The sequence below is a fragment of the Aspergillus tanneri genome (genome assembly GCF_003426965.1).
Source record: "Aspergillus tanneri strain NIH1004 chromosome Unknown AapTan_4_pilon_pilon_pilon, whole genome shotgun sequence".
Lineage (NCBI taxonomy): Eukaryota > Fungi > Ascomycota > Eurotiomycetes > Eurotiales > Aspergillaceae > Aspergillus > Aspergillus tanneri.
Window position 1 is genome coordinate 382,001 of NW_022984631.1, and position 20,078 is coordinate 402,078.

The following is a 20,078-nucleotide window of genomic DNA, read 5'->3' on the forward strand; positions in this document are numbered from 1 at the left end:
GGTCAGAGGTGGTGGATTCATGAGAAGAATCAGATAAAACAGGCGAAGCAGCTCGGGCTACTCTCACAGAGCCAACATGAACAGGATTGGGGTTTATTTTAACTGAGTTGACTCGGACCGGATCAGTATCCATTGGGTCTGTATTCGGGGTCAAAGCTGGTTTCGGGGCTGATTTTGGACTAGGACGGGTACGCCGATCGGTACTCTGGACAAGTTCAATATATTCATTATAGGGAAGATCAAAGAGAGAATTATTCGAGTCTTCTAGTATTCGACGGAGATTAGGCCGTAGCCCCGGTGTAGCGTGGTAACACGTGATATATCTGGCCATGAGTTTACATTGGCTTCATATGAAAGTCGTTCAAAACGAGCAAGGTAGGCGATAAGCGATTCGTCATCCCTCTGTTGTATAGAAGTAAAGCGCTGAATAGCCTCCTGCTGTTCCCGTGGGTTATGGCATAGACGCTGAAAAAAAGAGAAAATAACTTCAGGATCCCATAGCTGGTTTTCTTCGGCAGATTGGCGGAGGTGCAGGACAGAAGCTTGCTGAGACTGTTCTAGTCGATCCCATACATAGTCAAAAGCATCAGCTCCTACGAGCTGGTCTGATCGAAGTTTTGCTTTAATTGACGGGAGCCATGTGCGAAGCGTGTATGGTTTACCGTTAAAGCGAGGCGGATCTGGCAGGCGGGATCTGGGTGTCTGGACGGAAAGAAGCTGCGTACGAAGCTGGTGGACATCTGTTCGGGAAGCATCAAGGTCCGCACGTAGTTGCTGTATTTCATTACGCTGGTTTTGAATATCAAGGCGCTGGTTTTGGAGCTCTTGCTGGAGCTGCTGCACAAGCAGGAGGAGTGGATTCGGGTCGGACATCGTAAAGATATTCCCATAGACTGGCGGACAGGCAGGCAAGCGGGCGGGCGAGCAGGCAGGCAGGCGAGCGGGCGGACAAGCGGGCAGGCGAGCGGGCAGACAGGCAGACAAGGACGATTCCTAATGTCAAGGGCTAAACCTCTATAACCTAATAACTAGGGTGGATACAAAAGGAATCGTCGAAGAGGAAAGAGAAGAGGAAACAGCGATGAGACGATTGCGAAGAAGTAAGGGGGAAGTCACATGATAGAGTGTACTAATCAATATACTAATCATGTGGCAGGCGAGGAGAAAGGAAACACGAGGGCTGAGGGCCCGAGTAGGCTGAGGGGCTCTAGCCCCTTACAGCGAAAGCAGGAAGGTGTTTATAAAGGAGAGAACTAAAAGCCTTCGGGGCTGTAGTAAAATATATAGGGTTCCCGACAGATAAGCAGAGATAACAAGGAAGAAGGTGTATAGCGGTCGGAAGATATATATATATATTAACACAGGAAGCTACAATTCGGAACAGAACACTAATAGAAAGGGATAATTTATAACTTTAAATTATATAATTCAGCAGTTATTCAAAGAACCTATAGAATTCTCAGTCTAATTAGGACTATCAGGACTATCGTATTCAAAAAAATGCGGCGGTAGAGAGGGAGAACTAGTTAATAACTGGTTATTAACCAGTTCGGTCCCAGTTCCTGACGGCATGCTAGTCACTGGAGGTGGAATAATACCCTGAGAAAGTGACAGCTGTGTAATTGCTTCATATCTTGCTAACTGAGCTTCCCGCCATCGAATGTTTAAATCTAATTGTCGTTGATGGTAGCGCTGATTTATGCTGTTTTCAGAAGCAACCTGGCGAAGCGATGAGCCTCTCCGTCTAGGTAACTGGTTAGTAACTGGTTACAAGCTAGTTTCTAACTGATTTAAGCTTACCTTGAGCCTCGTTGCCTAGATGGAGTTTGACCTCTTGACCTTGAACTAGACCGTGAACTAGACCTTGAACTAGATCTTGAACTCGATCTAGATCTGGATCTAGATGTAGATCTTGTATGAGATGAAAATGGAGAACCTGAAGAGGTATAAGGCTGTATAGGTTCCTCGATGGTATCAATCGGGGCCTGTAATGAGGAATTCGATGATTGTCGACGGCGTTTTCGCTCTAAATAACTATTTAGTAACTGGTTACAAACTGGTTTGGAACTAATTACTAATACTTACGTTCTCTGATCAGGCTATTTGCATACCGCTGGGCAATAGTGTCCGTACGATAGGAATGATGAATATTATAATTATTTCGGCTTAGATACTGATCCACATCTCGGGAATCAAGTTGGTAAGCCCTATTTAACTAGTTAGTAACTAGTCAAAAAGCAGTTAATAACTAGTAAAACATACCTTTCCACAGCTTTAACTAAAGAAAGTTTTTTCCCCACATATATCCCTTTTGATGTGACTGTTCTCCAGCATTGGTATGAGGTATAGCCTTTTGAAAAATACTAGAATCCATTCTAGAACAGAATCTATTAAGACCAGCTGCAATAACTGGGTCAGCTTTATGAGCTGCCCATTGTTGGATCTTCTCATCACTATTTTCGTAAACTGGTTATGAATCAGTTAGCAACTAGTTTATAAGTACTTGGAAATTAGTTAGATATACTTAAAAGTTGCTGAATCAGATCATAGTAATCTGATTGACTTTGACAATCTAATAAAGATGCCATGCGATTAAAAAGCTCTGTTCCACGCTTCTGGCGGCCGATAGTTTGATCAATTCCTCTTAAAAAGTGCACTCGACAGAATATTAGTATATTCATTAAATGAAACTCAGCTGGGCGGTGATCTGGGTCAACAGAAGTAAGATATTGACCAAGTCCTTATTAATAACCAGTTAGCAAGCAGTATTTAATTAGTTATAAGGTGCTTAAACTAAAAATTACCTTTTATCTGTCCGTAATCCATATCAACTACAAGGCTCTCAATCCCAGATCCATGAAGATACTTAAATTGTACTTCAGATCCAGAAACATCTTGAATAACATCAAAAACAGTCTGAAATAAAAGCTTATAGCCTTCAGCATCTTCACGATTTGTAAGAGCACGAAGCAGGGTAATAACTATAAAGTAGTTAATAACTAGTTAGTAACTGGTTAAAAACTACTTTAGAACTACTTACTTTTCCCATGCTCAGGAAGAAATGCAGCAAATATTACTTCCTTTAGCTTGTTTGCACGTATTCTTTTATAACTCATATCAATTTCAAACGAGGTAAGTGACTTAAGAAGCATAATTTGCTCTTTTAGTCCACATATAATTATTGTGGTTTCTTCTGTATTAAGAATACGGTGAACATACTCCTAGCAATTAAAATTAGTTAGTAACTGTTTTAAAACTAGTTAAGAACTAGTATATAGATATCTTACCTTCAGCTGAGAATTCCGCTCCATTTGAAATTGAAGTCCGTTTAGGTACTGTCCTTGAGGGTATAAGGCCAGTTAGACTGCGGCAAAACCGCGGTTTTGGGTATCATAGTCAAAACCACAACCGCAGATTTGCGGTTTTGGATATCACTTTGAAAACCGCAACCGCAACCGCAGATTTGTGGTTTAACCACGGTTACCCATGGATAACCGCAAGAAAACCGCACTAGCATAACTCTCGCTTCTTTAACCAATTCTAGCATATCAGGTGACACTTATGCAGCTTACATACTCTTGTTTTTAATTTGAAAATACACCTGTTCTGGTTAATACAGTGAGCCCGGTTAACCTCTCAGGCCAATTGTTCTTATTGTCCCTACTGTCCCTATTGCCCCTATTGGTTGTAGCTCCTCTAACGTTTTATATACGTGTACCCAGGCAATATGCTCCTGGGAGTGTACGATAATAAGCTATTCCGAAAACTTAAAGACAAGGAATGTGTTGCAGGCCACGCCCGTATATTACTCCTATTCGCCTTCGCTGCAATTGGCGCACATGATTGGTCCGCTTATTGCAGTTATATAACCTCTCGTAGTATAAGAACGCACGCTTCTTCCCCTTTACTTTCTTTATCTTAACGATTCCTCTTTGTGTATATCTAGTTATTAGATAGCAAGGCATTTCGCCCTTGTTAAAGTATGTTTGTTTGCCCTAAAAGTTAAATAAAAGCATGTAAAATAATAAAAATATCTAAAAGGTCCTCCATAGGATTAGGCACTGGACGAGTCTATATTAGCCAGCTGCAGTACAGATGGTCTAATATAGACACAAGCACCTACTAGGAATCGAACCCAGTACCTCTAGATTACTAGATCTAATGCATTACCACTAGACCATTGGTATATTATAAGTAACCAAGAAGGTACATGGCATTATATGTCACGGACCTGACCTTGCTATATAGTACACTGAGCTCGATGACCGTTCGGTCATCGATTTGCGCCTTTTGGCTGTGGCGTAGTGGTAAAGCTCAGCACCACCACTACGCAGTCGGACTTAGGTCCTCACATTATATCACTGCCGTGAGGTCCTGGCCCGATCCTAGCATCACCATTCACCAAAGTCAGCAAGTAATATTGCTTCCTTGCAACGAACGCATGCTTCTTTCCCTTTACTTTTATTATCTTAACGATTCCTCTTTGTGTATATCTAGTTATTAAATAGCAAGGCATTTCGTCCCTGTTAAAGTATGTTTGCTTACTCTAAAAGTTAAATAAAAAGTATGTAAAATAATAAAAATATCCAGAGGTCCTCCATAGGATTAGGCACTGGACGAGTCGATATTAGCCAGCTGCAGTACAGATAGTCTAACATCGATTCAAGCACCTACTAGGAATCGAACCCAGTACCTCTAGATTACTAGATCTAATGCGTTACCACTAGACCATTAGTATATTATAAGTAATCAAGATGGTCTTGGGCATTATATCATCGCCGTGAGGTCCTGGCCCGATCCTAGCATCACCATTCACCAAGTCAGATCAGATAGTAATATTGCTTCCTTGCAATGCATAAGTCATTGTAGCATTAGTTTGCAATATCGGTTTGTGTAGTTTCTTGCTTATTTTATCTTTTATATTTGGTTGTGGGAGGGTGATAAAGCATTGTAGTATATATAAATATCCACCCTATTGCTTACTTTGATCCTTTTTCTTAAATAACGAGCCGAATATTGATATATCGCCTCTTATTTTGCGTAGCTAGTAAGTGGTGTTTGTCTGAGATTTTAAGATTACTAAGGAATTCAGGATGTTGTTGTAAAAATATATATTTTATACAAATAGAAGTTAGTACACTCTCTGAATGAACTTTTATAAGATTTCGTAGGTTGACTAAATCAGGCTATTATAGATTAAAATTATTACTGAAGAATAGAGAAGAGCCTATTATATTTATATTTTACTTTAAATTTAGTATATTTACTTAAAAATTCAGGAGAAACCAGGTTTCTATTTCAAATTGCTTGAATTTGGTGATTTTTTTCCATTGCGGTTATCTTGTGGTTATCCATGATAACCGCAAGATAACCGCGTTAAAACCGCATTAAAACCGCGTTACCATCGCTAGTCACCCAATTAACATAGAGTATAGTTTTGTACAGGTCGAACTCGCGGTTGCGACCTGTTTATCTCCTAAATAATAGGGGAATTCCTGTAAGTCCCTCTCCCTTTCTCTTCTCCTGATGTCTCTTTATTATTTCTAGTTTCTAATCTTTAGGAACTTACGACAATGTCTCAGTCCCAAGTATCCTTTTATTCTGATTCCTTTATCAATCCCGATCTTCTTCAATCAGATGACCTTCCTGATTTACCAAGCAGTCAACCAACTGTGACTTCTATTCCTTTTACTCCCCCTCCGCGATTTTCTTATGCGCCGAAGTCACTTGAACGTGTCGGATCTACACTTCGAAAGTTCTGGATTCTCTATGCTACTAAACCTGAGATGGATGACTCCCGGAAACAATTCGTGGAATAGTGGTTAACAACTACATTTGGATTGAACTCTTAATGCCGAGATAGCTTACATTGGGATGGGAAAAAACATCAGTGCTTTGGGAGCATTTTAAACAGGTTGCACACGAGAAGACTGGCGAGCCCAAGGTTATGTGTAAGCGGTGTTTTGCAACCCTTACTCATCCAGGTTATAAGCGTACGGGAACCTCTGCACTTAAAGCACATCTGAACGGTGGTACATGTCGCTTAGAAAAAAAGAGGCAAGGGATTGACCAGTTAATACGTGAATCAGTACGTTTTAAATATTGTTTTAAAGATATAGAGAGAGACTACTAATATTAGTATTATCTAGCCGCGTGCACTAACAAAGGTCTTTACCAATAATCTTTTCCAGCGAAGAATTCTTAACTTTATTACCACCGCCCGTCTCCCATTTCGTATTGTTGAACACCCAGAGTTTAAAGACCTTCTCGAAGCTGCCCAACTCTCTGAATCAAGGCTTGATATTCCTTCTGCGCGGACTATCCGACGACTTTTAGACAACACTGTCCAGGAAAGGCAACAAAATATGCTTAGCAAACTTCCAAAAGGAAGCTATCTCTCAGTTGCACTTGACTGCTGGACATCTCCCTTTTCCCAGGCATTTATGGCAATTACTGGATATTTTCTTGATCAAGAATGGAATTACTGCGAGGTCCTTCTTGGTTTTAAGCATCTCCAAGGATCGCATACCGGTGCTCACTTAAGACAGACTGTGATTCGAATACTCATGGAACATAATATTGATAATCGTGTATTATCAATTACCACAGATAATACGTCAAATAACAACACCATGATGGTAGGTGTCCAAGAGATAATTTAATCGCAAGCTCTAAGTGGGACTTCTGTCTTCCGAATTCCATGTATTGCGCATGTTATCCAGCTTAGCCTAAAGGATCTACTTGGAAAGATAAAAGCAAAACGAACAAATAAGGAAGCAAGACTGAGTGGTCTGATCCGTACACAGTCACTACAAACTAGCTCTCGGCAGCCTACAAGGAATATTATGGGAACCTTAAAAAAGGTAAGTATATCTTCGCGCTCTCTTTATACTTATACTAATATATATTATCCTTAGATTCGAGAGCTGCTGTCTTTATCAATGCTAGTCCACAGCGCAGGGAAGCTTTTCTTACCCTTCAAACTACTGAGCCTAAGCTTGTTCCGATCCAAGATGTTCGCACACGCTGGAATTCTACCTTTCTGATGCTTAATCGTGCCAGGAAATTACAATCAGTCTTTGATCGGTATTGTATAACATATCAACATATTCAATTTAAGCTAGATGAAGAGGAATGGCGCCAAGTTGAATATTTGCTTCTGATCACTAAGCCTTTCTTTGATTTTACTAGTGTATTATTAAAGACCAGAGATGTTACAGTTCACCATGTCTTCAGTATCTATAATCGACTATTTAATCATCTTGATGACGTTGAGAAGAAACTGAAACGTAAAGCTGTCCCATGGAAAAGGAGAATGCTTCAGGCACTTCAGTCAGCAAAAAAAAAGCTACTCAAAATACTACACTGAAACAGACAATGAGTCATATGGCACAGTCTATGCAATTGCAACAATTCTCTGTCCATCAAAGAAGCTTCGATACTTTGATAATGCGGATTGGAGAGGAAAAAATAAGAAAGGAGAGGAAGTCGATTTCATGAAGCATTACCGGGAGGTTTTACAGAAGGAGTTTAAGCGATATCAGCAGCAGGTTATCCAGGAAACAGAACCGGTTGATAACCAAGCAATCTTTGATCCTGCTGAAAATGAGCTTGAGCTATTATGTGAATCACAGACAGCTCTACAAGCTGAAGTGGATCAACCGGAGGATGAAATAACACGGTATTTGGCAAAAGATAAATATTCTCTATTTCTATACTATTCTGAAGTTAATTAATTTTATAGGGCTTACAAAAGGTAATCCTCGGGTCTTCTGGAAGGAGCATGAGCACGAGTATCCAGTTCTTGCAAAGATTGCACGAGATATCCTCTCAGTTCCTGCGAGTGGCGCTGGTGTTGAGCGGCTTTTAATTGTGCTCGTGATGTCTGTCACTATCGTCGGGGACAGTTAAAGCCAGGCACAATTAAAGATCTAATGCTCCATCTCTTCTCATCTAAGTTTGATCTTGAACAAAGCGAGCTAGAGATGATTAAAGAGTATCTCTCTGTCGGAGAGGCTGCTATGCTTGATCAGACAAGACAGCCTGTTCCATCGCTTAATGAACTCGAACCAATTAGTGATAATGAAGAAGAGGGTTGCGAAGCAGAGGATTTATCTGAGGATGATACAGATGAATCTGATAACGAGGCAGAAGAAGGGTTATCTACCACGCAGCCTGTAGCTCAAACTAAGCAGGTACAACGGAAGCGGTGCCGAAGTAACAGCTCTGAGGCTATAGATGATGCTGATAATGGTCTCCCACTTCCCGATATGCCAATTGAGAAGACGCAGGCGCGGTCAGGGGAGGGTTCGGAAGAGGCCTAAGCTACCTGAGGGATTTGAGATTGATAAGCTGTAATATTAGAGACTTAGAAGAGAAATCGAATTTGGTCTAAAAGTGTATTCTAAAGGTTTTAAATTAAGAGACATAGGTAATCTATTACATACTAGATACTCCAAAAAAAATACTGCGAAAAGTGCACAATTTATGCATTCACTGGAAAGTCACGAGTTTCAGCATGTTTGTAATGTTTACATATCCATGGATAACCGCAAAACCGCGGTTTCCAAAGTGAAAACCGCAACCGCCCACAGTGCGGTTTGCGGTTTTAAATCAGCCCCAAAACCGCAAATTTGCGGTTGCGGTTTTGGTTATCCGCGGTTGTCCATGGTTTTGCCGCAGTCTAAGGCCAGTCGCTCCTTATAAATCAAAAGTGAAAAACGATCCATATTTGCAAAACTTGGATGAATCTCTGTTAAACTATTACAATTATAGTTTTGACAGAGGTCTTGCAGCTGAGGGCTTCGTAGAAACGTAGCTAAGTAGGTATTAGTAACTAGTTTATAAGTACTTTGTAAGTAGTTAAAAACTAGTTAGCAACTAGTAAAATATTGAACGTACTTAATTTCAGCTCAGGATCTTTAAGGTCCTGGATCAGCTTTCGAATATCACTCATAATTTCAGGTGGTGCTTTAGAAGGTGGAGGTGGAGGATGTATATGCTTTCCATGTGATGTAAAAGCATAAAAGGACATTCAAGTATATCCTTTGGTATAAGAATATTAAATACAACATCACAAGGCATAATCTTCAGATCTTGTACACCGTTAGGATGGTCAAATCCTATAAGCATTTATAAAGTGGTTAGCAAGTGGTTAATAACTAGTTAAAAAGCAGTTCTTACCACAATGTCCTCGACGTGTGTGAACTCCCTCAATTACTCCACAACTTCCAGATACAGGAGTAATATTCTGAGTAAAAATATTGGACAGAAAATTGAGATCAGTATCTGTTCGAAATGCTAAAGATTGAAAAGATGATCCTTATAGTTGGTAGGAGTGGAATTGCTGCAAGTAATATAAGGATGATAGACACCTGCAACAGTCTGTAATTAGTTAATAACTAGTTTGGTAGCAGTTCTTAAGCGGTTTATACCAGTTACTAACCTGCTGAGCTGGCCATTTGAAAACAGGAGAGCAACTCTCCAGCCATGAATGACATGCTGAGTGCCTTTTAAAGGCACGCTGAATACCATTATAAAGCCTAGTAATTAACTAGTTAGCAGCTAGTTAACAACTAGTTAGCAACAAGTATTACCCATATGCCTTTCGCTTTCTGATATCCTCTTCACTTGACTCAAGTACTTTTCTTATATCTCGAATTGAATGCCATGTTGCATCATCAATTTTGTAGTGATCAAGATGCAATAATGTAGGATGAAGGTTAGAACAAATCTTAACTCCACTACATTTATATTGACTTCGAAAGACTCCTACTTGTAGGAAAGGACAAATAGACGAGTGTTTTTGATATCGTTGCCTAGAGGAATATTGAATCTTAATTAGTTAATAACTAGTTATTAAGCAGTTAGAAACTAATTCAAGAGTAATTACCCCCTTTATAATATTCTGAACTTCAGGCGGCCTCCTTGGGCTAAGTGGTATAATATAGGTATGCCCACCCTCACCTGACTCCGGATATTCAGGAAGAGTAAGAGAATATTCAATTTTATGAGTAATCAATCGTGTTTGCATGCCATTTGTTAGAACAGTAGGAATTACTTCCTAATAACTAGTTAGTAACTAGTTATCAACTAATTATAATCACAAATGTAATATAATAATGGCAAACCTGATCGATTTCATTAAAATTCTCAGCATCTGAGCCCTCATCCTGGCTGAGGTAGGCAACATCACTCGTAGTACTCATCTTTGTATAATGGAAACTAGTATATAACTAGTTATGAAGCACTTAGAAACTGGTTGTGTTTTTTCGAAATTCTGCCGCGGACGGAAATGGAATAGGGAGATGGTAAAGTAATGAAAAATTTAGGTCGCGCAACATGGATTAAATACAAAGCTGTTGGCGGGAGGTCAGCTGACCTCCAAAGGCGGTTAGGCTTGTTGCGCGAGGTTTGCCCCACGTGCGACTGACCTGTAGTCACGGATTCAACATGGTCTAAAAAGTACGGAAAATTTAATTTTAGACCACGCTGAGCCCATGCCAAGAAAAGGCTCACCGTGGTCTAAAAAGGCGGTGGCGGAGGTGGCAGAATTTTAGCCCACGCCGAGGTTTTTTTAGACCACGGCGAGCTGGCACCCGATGGCGGCCCTTAGTCACCCATCTAGATAACTTAGTTACATAACTGGTCAACTTGCCCAAGCCTCCTGAATTAAAGAGAATTGTGCTGTTGAGTATCACGGTGGCTGAACCTTATGGCAGGGATTAGGAACAGATATATATGAGGCATCCTGCCCCTGTAAAAGATAGGGCGTTGCTTAATCGACACCCCCTATATCTACATCGACACCCCCATATGATAGATCGACACCCCCACGTGACCCACTAGTGCAAATATGGTATAGCACTGTGCCAAAAATGTGGATTAGGGCTAAATATTAGGGCAAAATGTAAACACCAAAATACACCACCCCAGTTAACCCCAATGGCATCAAATCAGTCATTAGTATCTTATCTCCAGGGCTATGAAAGCTCTGAAGATGAACCAGAGCCTCAAGAGGATTATAATACTAATCTCCACAGAATCCCCTTGCCTCCGTACCTTGAGGTGGAATCCTTCGACACTGAATACGCAGCGATTGAATTTATTAATGAATTTGGTGAACAGAATGGCTTTGCGGTGACTATCAAGACCTCCAAGACTAAAAAGAACAATCGCTCGGTCAAGCAGGCTGTTTATTTAAAGTGTGATCGGGGAGGAAATTATGAGAATCGGGTGCAGGATAATAGCCAGCGTCAACGCCATGGATCTACTCGCCTAACAGGTTGTCCATTTTCTATTGTATTACACCGTCAGCGTGATGATTCCTGGAAGGCCAGAATAAGAGAGAATTACCATAACCATGAGCCCTCACCTATATCAACGCATCCTGTACTCCGCAAGCATAAGATCTCCCAAAATGCAGATAACATCAAGGCCCAGTTTAAGAATGGATTGACAGCACGTCAGGTCAGGGACACACTAGGAAATGTTACAAACCGTGATCTATACAACTTCAGGCAAGATATGAAGCGGCAGTTTCTTAATGGGAAAACCCCTGTACAGGCATTACTTATGGCCTTCCCAGAGGATGGTAATTGGATAATTAACTATGAAACCCATGATGATGTCCTTACTGCAGTATTCTTTGCCCATAAGGAATGCTTAAATCTTCTTCGCCTTAATGATGGAGCAGTTTTATTTATGGATACAACATACAAAACTAATAAATACAAAATGCCCCTCTTGGATATTGTGGGCTGTACGGCAACCAATCGCACCTTTTATGTTGGATTTGGCTTTATGCATAATGAGAAGGAGGAGACCTTTACCTTTATCCTTCGCAGCTTAGAGGAGGTTTTGGCTGGCTGTGGGATCAGTCATCCCAAGACAATCCTTACTGATAAGGACCAGGCCCTTACAAATGCAATTCAAGATACCTTTCCTTTTACAGACCACCTTCTCTGTGTGTGGCACATCCAGAAGAATATTATGAAGGAGGCTTGGCCTATTCTGCGTACAGAGGTGGTCCGTACAGAATATAATAACTCTCAATCTGCAGCTAGGGATCCCGAATTCAACGATAAGATCAAGACAAAATGGGAGCAAATGTTTAAGTTATTTATAAAGGTTGTCAACGCAAATACTGAAGAAGAAAAGGATTATCAGTGGGCTAGTTTCTGCGCGGAATACAATAATAACATCTGGCAACCAGTTCTACGCTATATTGAAGATGAATGGCTTTCAGAGGAAACTGCAAAAAAATTTATACATTGCTACACTAATACATACTGTCACTTTGGTCAGAGAACTACTTCCCGGAATGAATCAGCACATTGGATTATTAAAAATGCACTCTATACATCCCGAGAGGACCTCTTGAATTCGGCTCAGATTATTAACAAAGTTGTTGTCCACTCAACTCAGCAGGCATGGGAAGAAATTGAAGATGACCGTGTTAAAAGACCACTCTCACTTTTAATACCTTTATTCCAGTACACCTTAAATAAAGTATCACGGTACGCACTATTTAAGGTTAAGGAGATATGTGATCGCTATCTTCCACCTGGTACTAAAGGTAAAACACCTATTCCAGAGGAATGCACAGGTCTTACTACACGTACAATGGGATTCCCATGTATTCATACAATTAAGAAATACTATGATGGTAAAATGCCTATTGGTCTCCATGAATTCCACCAACAGTGGCGGCTCTATCCTTGGAGAGAACTTCCACTAATTGACCCACGGGAGTTGGTGCTGGAGCCACACATCGTGAGACAACGGGGCCGGCCAGTGGGAGCAATTAACCGACCACAAGCTAGTGAGCCAACAAGCCAGCCAGAAGCCGAAGATATTTCAACCCAGCGGGACCTCTCTGCCTTTGAAATTGTTCAATCCAAAGATGAGCCAGTACGTGGCCGTGGACGTGGCCGTCGCCGTGGATATAGAGGCCAGCGTGGAGGCCGTCGGCAGGGACGTCTGGAAGGTCCGCAGAAGGGTCGGGTTTGTGGTGGACGACGTGGACGTGGACGTGGATTGGCTGTGGCTGAATCTACCCATACAAATGTCAGTGAACAGAAAGATACTGGGAAGATATAAGGGATAATATAGAATAAGGTGGGAATATGCAGGAAGGTCTCCGACAAGCCGGCGAAGCAACGTGGCCGGCCGGCGGCCTGGCTAGGGATAACTGAGGTTGAATTCTGAATGGCGGTCTCTATTGGTCAGTAAATAGTGAAGTTAGAGTAGCTTAGATGTAGTGTTTTAAAATGGTATGTTGAATGCTTATTTTATAAGGAAAACAAATAGCTTGAAGGCTGGAACCCCTATTTGCACTAGTGGGTCACGTGGGGGGTGTCGATCTATCATATGGGGGTGTCGATGTAGATATAGGGGGGTGTCGATTAAGCAACGCCCAAAAGATAACTACCTAAGTTAAGCAACAAGAATCAACCATCACTTGTTTCAACAATCACTTATTTCAACAAAGGTCTTATTTGAATGATTTGAGCTGGTTGGGCTCTTCTTTTATTTAGGGGTCGGCACGAATAACGAATATATTCGTATTCGTTACGAATATTCGTAATTCGCATTCGCATTCGCAATTGTTGAGACAAGTTGTTGAATATCACGGTGGCTGAGGCTTTTCACACAAGTGATAGCTGATTGATTCTTATTGATTGACTTATTAAAGGTTATTCTTTACAGAGGCGGGATGCTTCATATATATCTGTTCCTAATCCCTGCCATAAGCCTCAGCCTGTTGAAAACAAGCGATAGTACGATGATTGATTGATTGACTTATTCATTGACTTATCAAAAGTTATATTTTACAGAGGCGGGATGCTTCTTATATATCTGTTCCTAATCCCTGCCATAAGCCTCAGCAGTCTGCGATTGTTTCTTGATCCTGCCCTGCAATGGAAATCTTACCACAATCTATTAGCACGCTGGATATAATCTTGGCTGCAGAACGCAAGAGCTACTCAACAATCTCAATTTCCTTGGTAAGAGTTTCCACCACTCCCTGTGGGTATACAATGCGTAGTTGATATCTCGCCAGACACTTTCCTCGTCAGCTGAGTTGACAATCCGGACTGGCAATATATGACAGAGGTGGCTTTTACCACAGCACAACAGAACAGAAGGTGCGGTTGAGCCCTCCTTGCGGATAAGTGGTTTCAAGATCTCTATAAGCTTCGCCTTGCGAGTGTTATGGTTGATTTTCCGAGGATCTATAGCAGGGCGAATCTTTAATCTTGTTCTTCTGCCAGACACAGCTGTATTGCCTGAGCTGTAGTTTGGTTTATAAGTGGCATGTCTTGGAGATATGTGCTGGCTAGCCAGAAATTTTCGTGGTGCTGCAGTGTAGGCAATGTTTGCTGTTGATGGAACGAACTAGAACTAACAAGACCACTGACCCTGCCTTTTCTCCCTGTTTGTTTTTTTTCTTTCAAAGCTCCAATATCCTAAAGTGAGCCTGGAATGAATGTCATGCTACCATCCCAGTGGAATATGGGAACTTACTCCCCTTTGAAGAACATATCCCGGGTGAATATCTAAATTTAGACTGGTAGCTCCGTGTAGGTACTTCTCACAATTAGAGGAATCAGACTGTATTAGCATGCTGGAGGGTGGGAGGGTCATGTTCAAAAATTGAACTGTTGAACTCCGATCATCTCTTTACATCTATAACAACCAGTGCTGTTTCCCAATATGTGATTTCCATGTTGGCCTTGGGAATTGAAGAGCCTCAAAGGGTGATTGATTTCGAGGAAATGGCTTGGAAGGTGAATACTGCATGTCTGTTGGATCAATTCCCTCGAAGTCTCTCACGTGTTCAATCTCAGTCATCTCAAATGTAGTGTTGACGTGGATTCCATGAGATGATTCAATATCTCTACTTGATGATTGTTGTCTCCAGGTCGAGGCATTGAAGATAGGTTTGATGCACGGAATATTGACCACTATAATAGCAACAATCTAGCCCAGAGGTGTATTAGCAGGAAAGTGCTTAACGGATAGAGTAGTTTACTAACACTCTCACGATTTGACCAAACGATGCTGTTGTTGATGTTGTTCAGATCGTTTAATGACATTATGCAGCGGACTAGGGCGGCGCATATAACAAACACTCCTGAACAGAGCAATAGGGACATTCCAATTTTCCTAAATTGGAGCAGAAAAGACTCGGTAAGTCAACGTTTATAAATATTTCCGGGATAAAGCGGATAGATATACCGTAATAAGGAAACTTTGACTTGAATTATTAGAGGGATAGGGATGCAAACAATAAGTATATCAGTTCTGCAGAGCCTTAATATATTTTTATATTTTTATATTGGAAAGGGAAGACATACCCTATATTGGTCGCCGCAATAACAATATAATTCATTAAATCAGTCGTGCATTCAACTAAATATACTTCAGCATGCAAGTGTAAGTATTTTAAAATAACCTTAATTGCATACCTCCAGGATCTGGATAAAACTGCCAAAGTTTATATAAAGGTCGGCAGTGCAGAAATATTGTTAGAATTACAGCTATATATGTGCCAGCACACAAAATTGCTGTAACCCGGACAAGTTTTTTTAGAATAAGGCCTCGACTGTAAAGGGTCAGCATCACAGCACTTTGTTCGAAAGATAATAGTTATTGTTATATATAACAACAAAACCTGATACTCACGTGAGGCGACGGTAGAGAAATATCAAGCATGCCTTTAAGCACCAGATCATTGAAACATAAAAACACCATCCAGCAGTAAGGCACTTAGATCCAATCTGAAGACGATGGATCTCATTATTATTAAGCAACCTGTGTTGCTTAATAACAGAAGACCACCCGATATTGGTTCCATAGCGGCCTTGTTTTAGAGAAATGGTCAGCCTGAGTTTTCGGAGACGAGGACGACCTTTCTGTAGAGCATACCAGTAAGTTCCAGCATAGTCACATGTCCCTGGAAAGAGGTAAAGCCATTGTAAGTCTCCATATTAATGTATTTGGTATCTGTGCTGCTTACAGTCCAGAATAGAAGGACCAGAATAGTAAAATAGTCATCACCCTGCCATTTTCCAATCCTGTCTGCCTTCGACCGTGCGAATATCCTAAGGAGCAGAATAAGCACACCGAACCCATACTCTATCCACACCTCTGTCTCCAAAGAAGTTATATCTCCTGCCATCCCCACAAGCGTGTAGTACGAAGCTCTAGATTTCCAAAGTTAATATTTGGCAATACCACCTCTTATAGACCTAAACATGGATTATCATGTGATTGACTAGTACATATTCAGGGTTACTTTGTCTTCGACCCAAACCTTGCCAGTACCTTGGTTAATATTAAAAAAAGGTAAGCTATCATACGCCCTTTTTTTTTTTTTTTGCCCTTTCCGTTTCTTCCTGTTGGACAAACTGTAGTAACACTATTCCTTTTAATCACTGCATTTTTACTTGCGCCGTAACACATACGGATGAGTTGAAGCTCATACTGCAGCTGGTAGACCTTGTACGGCGACAGAACCAATAAATCAGTGGCAACGGATTTAGAAACCTTAATTATTCCAAAAATCAGAATTAAGTGGTCGATCATGGCTAGGCCTCTGCATGGTACGGTAGGTTAAGGACCGGGACCGCCAAGACCTAGCCTTGGCGGTTCTTGCAGAGGTCCATATTAACTTACTCCGTAGATAGGAATGTATGGTTCTCTCATTTGATAGGCTCATTCGGAAATAGTGCATTGCTTTAATGGAATCTAAAAAATGGAGCTGTGGGTATTGATGTGGGTCGATCATGGTCCATGGCCCAATATCTCCATATTAAACTTAGATAGAATTTATGGTTCTCTAAATTGATAGGTTCATTCGGAACCAGTGGATCCACTTTGCTTTTAATGAAAAATGGAGGTGTGGGTACACAGTGTTATCGTATTATACTCATTGTTACCAACCCGAAGTTACCGAAGGATGTGAAACCAAGTTAAGACAGCATATGACGTCTTTGATTAATTGGCATCTTAGGATCCTTTTTAAAGGCACGTGTTTGAATACCCGTAATTAAAATTGATCACTGATTACTAGTATAGTGACTATAGTCATTACAGACTTTCTTATAGCTACAAAAAACAAACTTTTTCATTAGTACCCACTTCTACGATGATTCAGTGGTTTTCTGTCGAAGTTACTCCTAGGGCTCCTATTTTTAGAACGTGCCCTGAAACGAACGTGGAGAGCTTCGGCCATCCACCGCCGCGTGAGCCGCCGGCGAAATTTGCCGCGAAACTTGAAACCAAATTGGTGTCAAGCCTCGCTCTTATTTGTTGCTTTATTGGGCTTCACACCCGAAATAGAGGGAATTGTCTCCCAAGTGATGACATCAGGACGTCAACTCCTGATCATTCTTACGGGCACGGAGTCTCTGTCAGACCATCCACAAAAAAAAACGACCCAGGGTCCAGATAGGAACTTTCCGGGGTACAGTACATGGGGGAAGATTTTAATTTATTCCCCCGGATTTCGCACTGACGTTTTCCGGAGGAGCGAGTTCCGAAGGTCTTGCGTCCCGCGATATGACAAGTCACCCCATCATTTATGCGCGTCCCCGATCATGGCGTATGGCAGAAGTGAGGCCATCCTCGCTGCCACGGCGGTGTTCCTTAGCACCTCGTTGGTGACTGTGATTCTGAGATGTTTTGTACGCCTGCGGATCGTCAAGGCCTTTGGGGCCGATGACTACATCATGGTAGTCGCAATGGTAAGCCACTGTAACCCCTCCATCCTCAGGGTCCGAGCTGATGCGATACTTGCACAGATTTGTAACCTGGCATTTGGCATCTGCGGCATGGTAGGCTCTACCTATGGAATGGGAAAACATTTAGCCTACTTTGCCGGTCGGTCATATCTGTTTAGTCGTGCTATGCTGGTAAGTTTCCATCATAGTGCTATTTAGACAAGGATGTGATCACTCATGGTGCCAACTGCAGTGTTTCTACCTCGGACAGATCTTCTACGTGGTCACTGCGGTGCTGGCTAGACTCTCCATCGTCATGACCCTTCTGCGTCTCTTCGTTGAACCGCTACATGCCTGGATTCTCTACGGGATAACCGCCCTCTCGATCATCGCGGGGTTCCTTTTCTTCTTCTTCACGATCTTCCTGTGCCAGCCCGTGCAATACCTTTGGGGCCGCATGACGATGGAGGGGAAATGTCTGGACATAAATCTGCTACTGGGGATTGTCTACATGTACAGTGTTGTCACGGTCCTAAACTTAAATTGAATGAAACAAGATCTATTCAGAACATAGGGCGACCCATATTCGAAACAACTAACTTGAGGAGCTATCTGAAGAGGTGTTGCTGGGAGGGAGGTGTAGGATGTGTGATCACGTGATTGAATAGGGCTAGGGCTGGAAATCAGGTGATCTGCGATCTCTTTGAAGTCGTGGGCCCCGGGCCCTCAACTTCTTTGGTCTTTTGTCTCTTTGGCGGCATCTCGAAATCTTCTCGCAAGGTGTTCTTTCTTGGCTTTCAGGTTTAGGCAGCTTTAAAGGTATGTAGAAATAAGAAGGTGTGAAGAAGAAAGGTCGTTGCGTAGGAAAAGTTCGTGTGGTTGTTTTGATTTCCCGATTTGGAAGTGAGGTAAGAATAGTGAATGGCGAGATTTGTTTTTTTTTTTTTTTTTTTTTGCCTTCAAGCTCACCCTGAGCTGGTTTTGAGCTTATCTCTGACGTTTGAATTTCCCACTTTCGCTATTCAACTGGTAACTGTGTTCAAAATACTAGTAAAAGACGTTGCTGGAGGAGTGGTGACTGGCGAGGCCCTCCCCTCCTTGAAATAGTGACGTCCTCGTCACTGTAAACATCCCGATTATAAGAAAAGAAGTGCGAAGAAAGACTTATTAAAGATAAGGTTCCGAAATAATTAGAAGAAAGAAAACAAAAACAACTAAAAGGAAATAACAGGAACAGTTTAGTTCGTTGTTTGAGGGATAACCACTGCAAACGGAGCACCCGGTGGTATCCAATCTGTGTCTTCTTTGGCAGTGTTTTCGTTTCCACTTTGGCTTTCATCTGGTGTCTCGCTTGTCTCTGGTGTCTCGCTTGTCTCTGGTGTCTCGCTTGTCTCTGGTGTCTCGCTTGTCTCTGGTGTCTCGCTTGTCTCTGGTGTCTCGCTTGTCTCTGGTGTCTCGCTTGTCTCTGTGTTTTGGTCTGGTAGTTCCGGTAGGGAAAAGAACTGTTTCAGTCGATTTCCGGATACTGGTTGAGAGAAAGATGTTCCGTCCAATTCTTGAAGGAGGTAAGATCCATTGTTGTGTTTTGTCTGAACTCTATACGGTCCAAGCCAGCGAAATGCAAGCTTCTCTGTATAAGATGTTTCGAGTCTGCTATCGTGTAACAACACAAGGTCTCCTTCCTTAATCTCTTTGTTTCGAAGATTGTGTGTTTCGTCAAACGCTTCTTTATTCTTCTCCCTTTGTCTTTGCAGCCGAAGTCGCGCCTCTTCCATATCCTTGTCTCTTCTTTCAATTTGCCTAGCCCTTAATGCTAGAAGGTCTCCTGTGTCTTTAACCTGATCCCACCGAAGGACTTGCCAAGTGGGGATCTCAAGTTCTATGGGGAGAATTGCCTCTTTTCCCATTATAAGTTTGAAAGGAGTCATTCCGGTGCTGTTGCGTACTGTGTTTCTGTCGGCCCATAAAACCGCAGGCAAGTGCTTTTTCCAGTGATACCCAGTGCCTTTAGTCATGGTCCTAAGAGCTTTGACAATCGGTTTGTGTCCAACTTCAATGAACCCATTCGCTTGATGATTGAAGGGCGAGATCCGTATGTGCCGCGTTTTGTACCGTTTTATAAGTTCTTGCAAGATTAACTTTGTCTCAGGGCCATTATCAGAGACAAGAATTAACACACAACCCCAGCGGGTTATAATTTCCTCATAGATGAATTTAGCCACATTGGTAGAATTGGCGGTGTTTAACGCTCTGGCTTCTATCCATCCTGACAGGGACTCTCTGGCCACTATAAGGCAATTTGGTTTCGTCTCTTTCTTGCTAATATGCACAATATCAATGTGCCACTTG

General features: G+C 41.7%; 4 protein-coding genes across 4 annotated transcripts; 2 read left to right on the forward strand and 2 right to left on the reverse strand.

The window, feature by feature from the left end:
• Window positions 1-264: 264 nt before the first annotated feature.
• On the reverse strand, window positions 265-873 carry ATNIH1004_005388 (uncharacterized protein; the record flags this gene model as incomplete). Its single annotated transcript, XM_033570042.1, has 1 exon — window positions 265-873. The coding sequence occupies one exon, from the start codon at window positions 871-873 to the stop codon at window positions 265-267; it is 609 nt and encodes a 202-aa protein (XP_033426074.1).
• Window positions 874-7,496: 6,623 nt separating this feature from the next.
• On the forward strand, window positions 7,497-8,324 carry ATNIH1004_005389 (uncharacterized protein; the record flags this gene model as incomplete). The annotated part of the gene is made up of 3 exons (XM_033570043.1): window positions 7,497-7,623; window positions 7,745-7,896; window positions 7,959-8,324. The coding sequence occupies 3 exons, from the start codon at window positions 7,497-7,499 to the stop codon at window positions 8,322-8,324; spliced, it is 645 nt and encodes a 214-aa protein (XP_033426075.1).
• A 6,367-nt stretch (window positions 8,325-14,691) lies between these two features.
• Window positions 14,692-15,101, reverse strand: ATNIH1004_005390 (uncharacterized protein; the record flags this gene model as incomplete). Its single annotated transcript, XM_033570044.1, has 2 exons — window positions 14,692-14,985; window positions 15,042-15,101. The coding sequence occupies 2 exons, from the start codon at window positions 15,099-15,101 to the stop codon at window positions 14,692-14,694; spliced, it is 354 nt and encodes a 117-aa protein (XP_033426076.1).
• A 2,505-nt stretch (window positions 15,102-17,606) lies between these two features.
• Window positions 17,607-18,276, forward strand: ATNIH1004_005391 (uncharacterized protein; the record flags this gene model as incomplete). The annotated part of the gene is made up of 3 exons (XM_033570045.1): window positions 17,607-17,753; window positions 17,811-17,921; window positions 17,983-18,276. 3 exons carry the CDS (start codon window positions 17,607-17,609, stop codon window positions 18,274-18,276), a joined length of 552 nt encoding a protein of 183 aa, XP_033426077.1.
• Window positions 18,277-20,078: the final 1,802 nt, after the last annotated feature.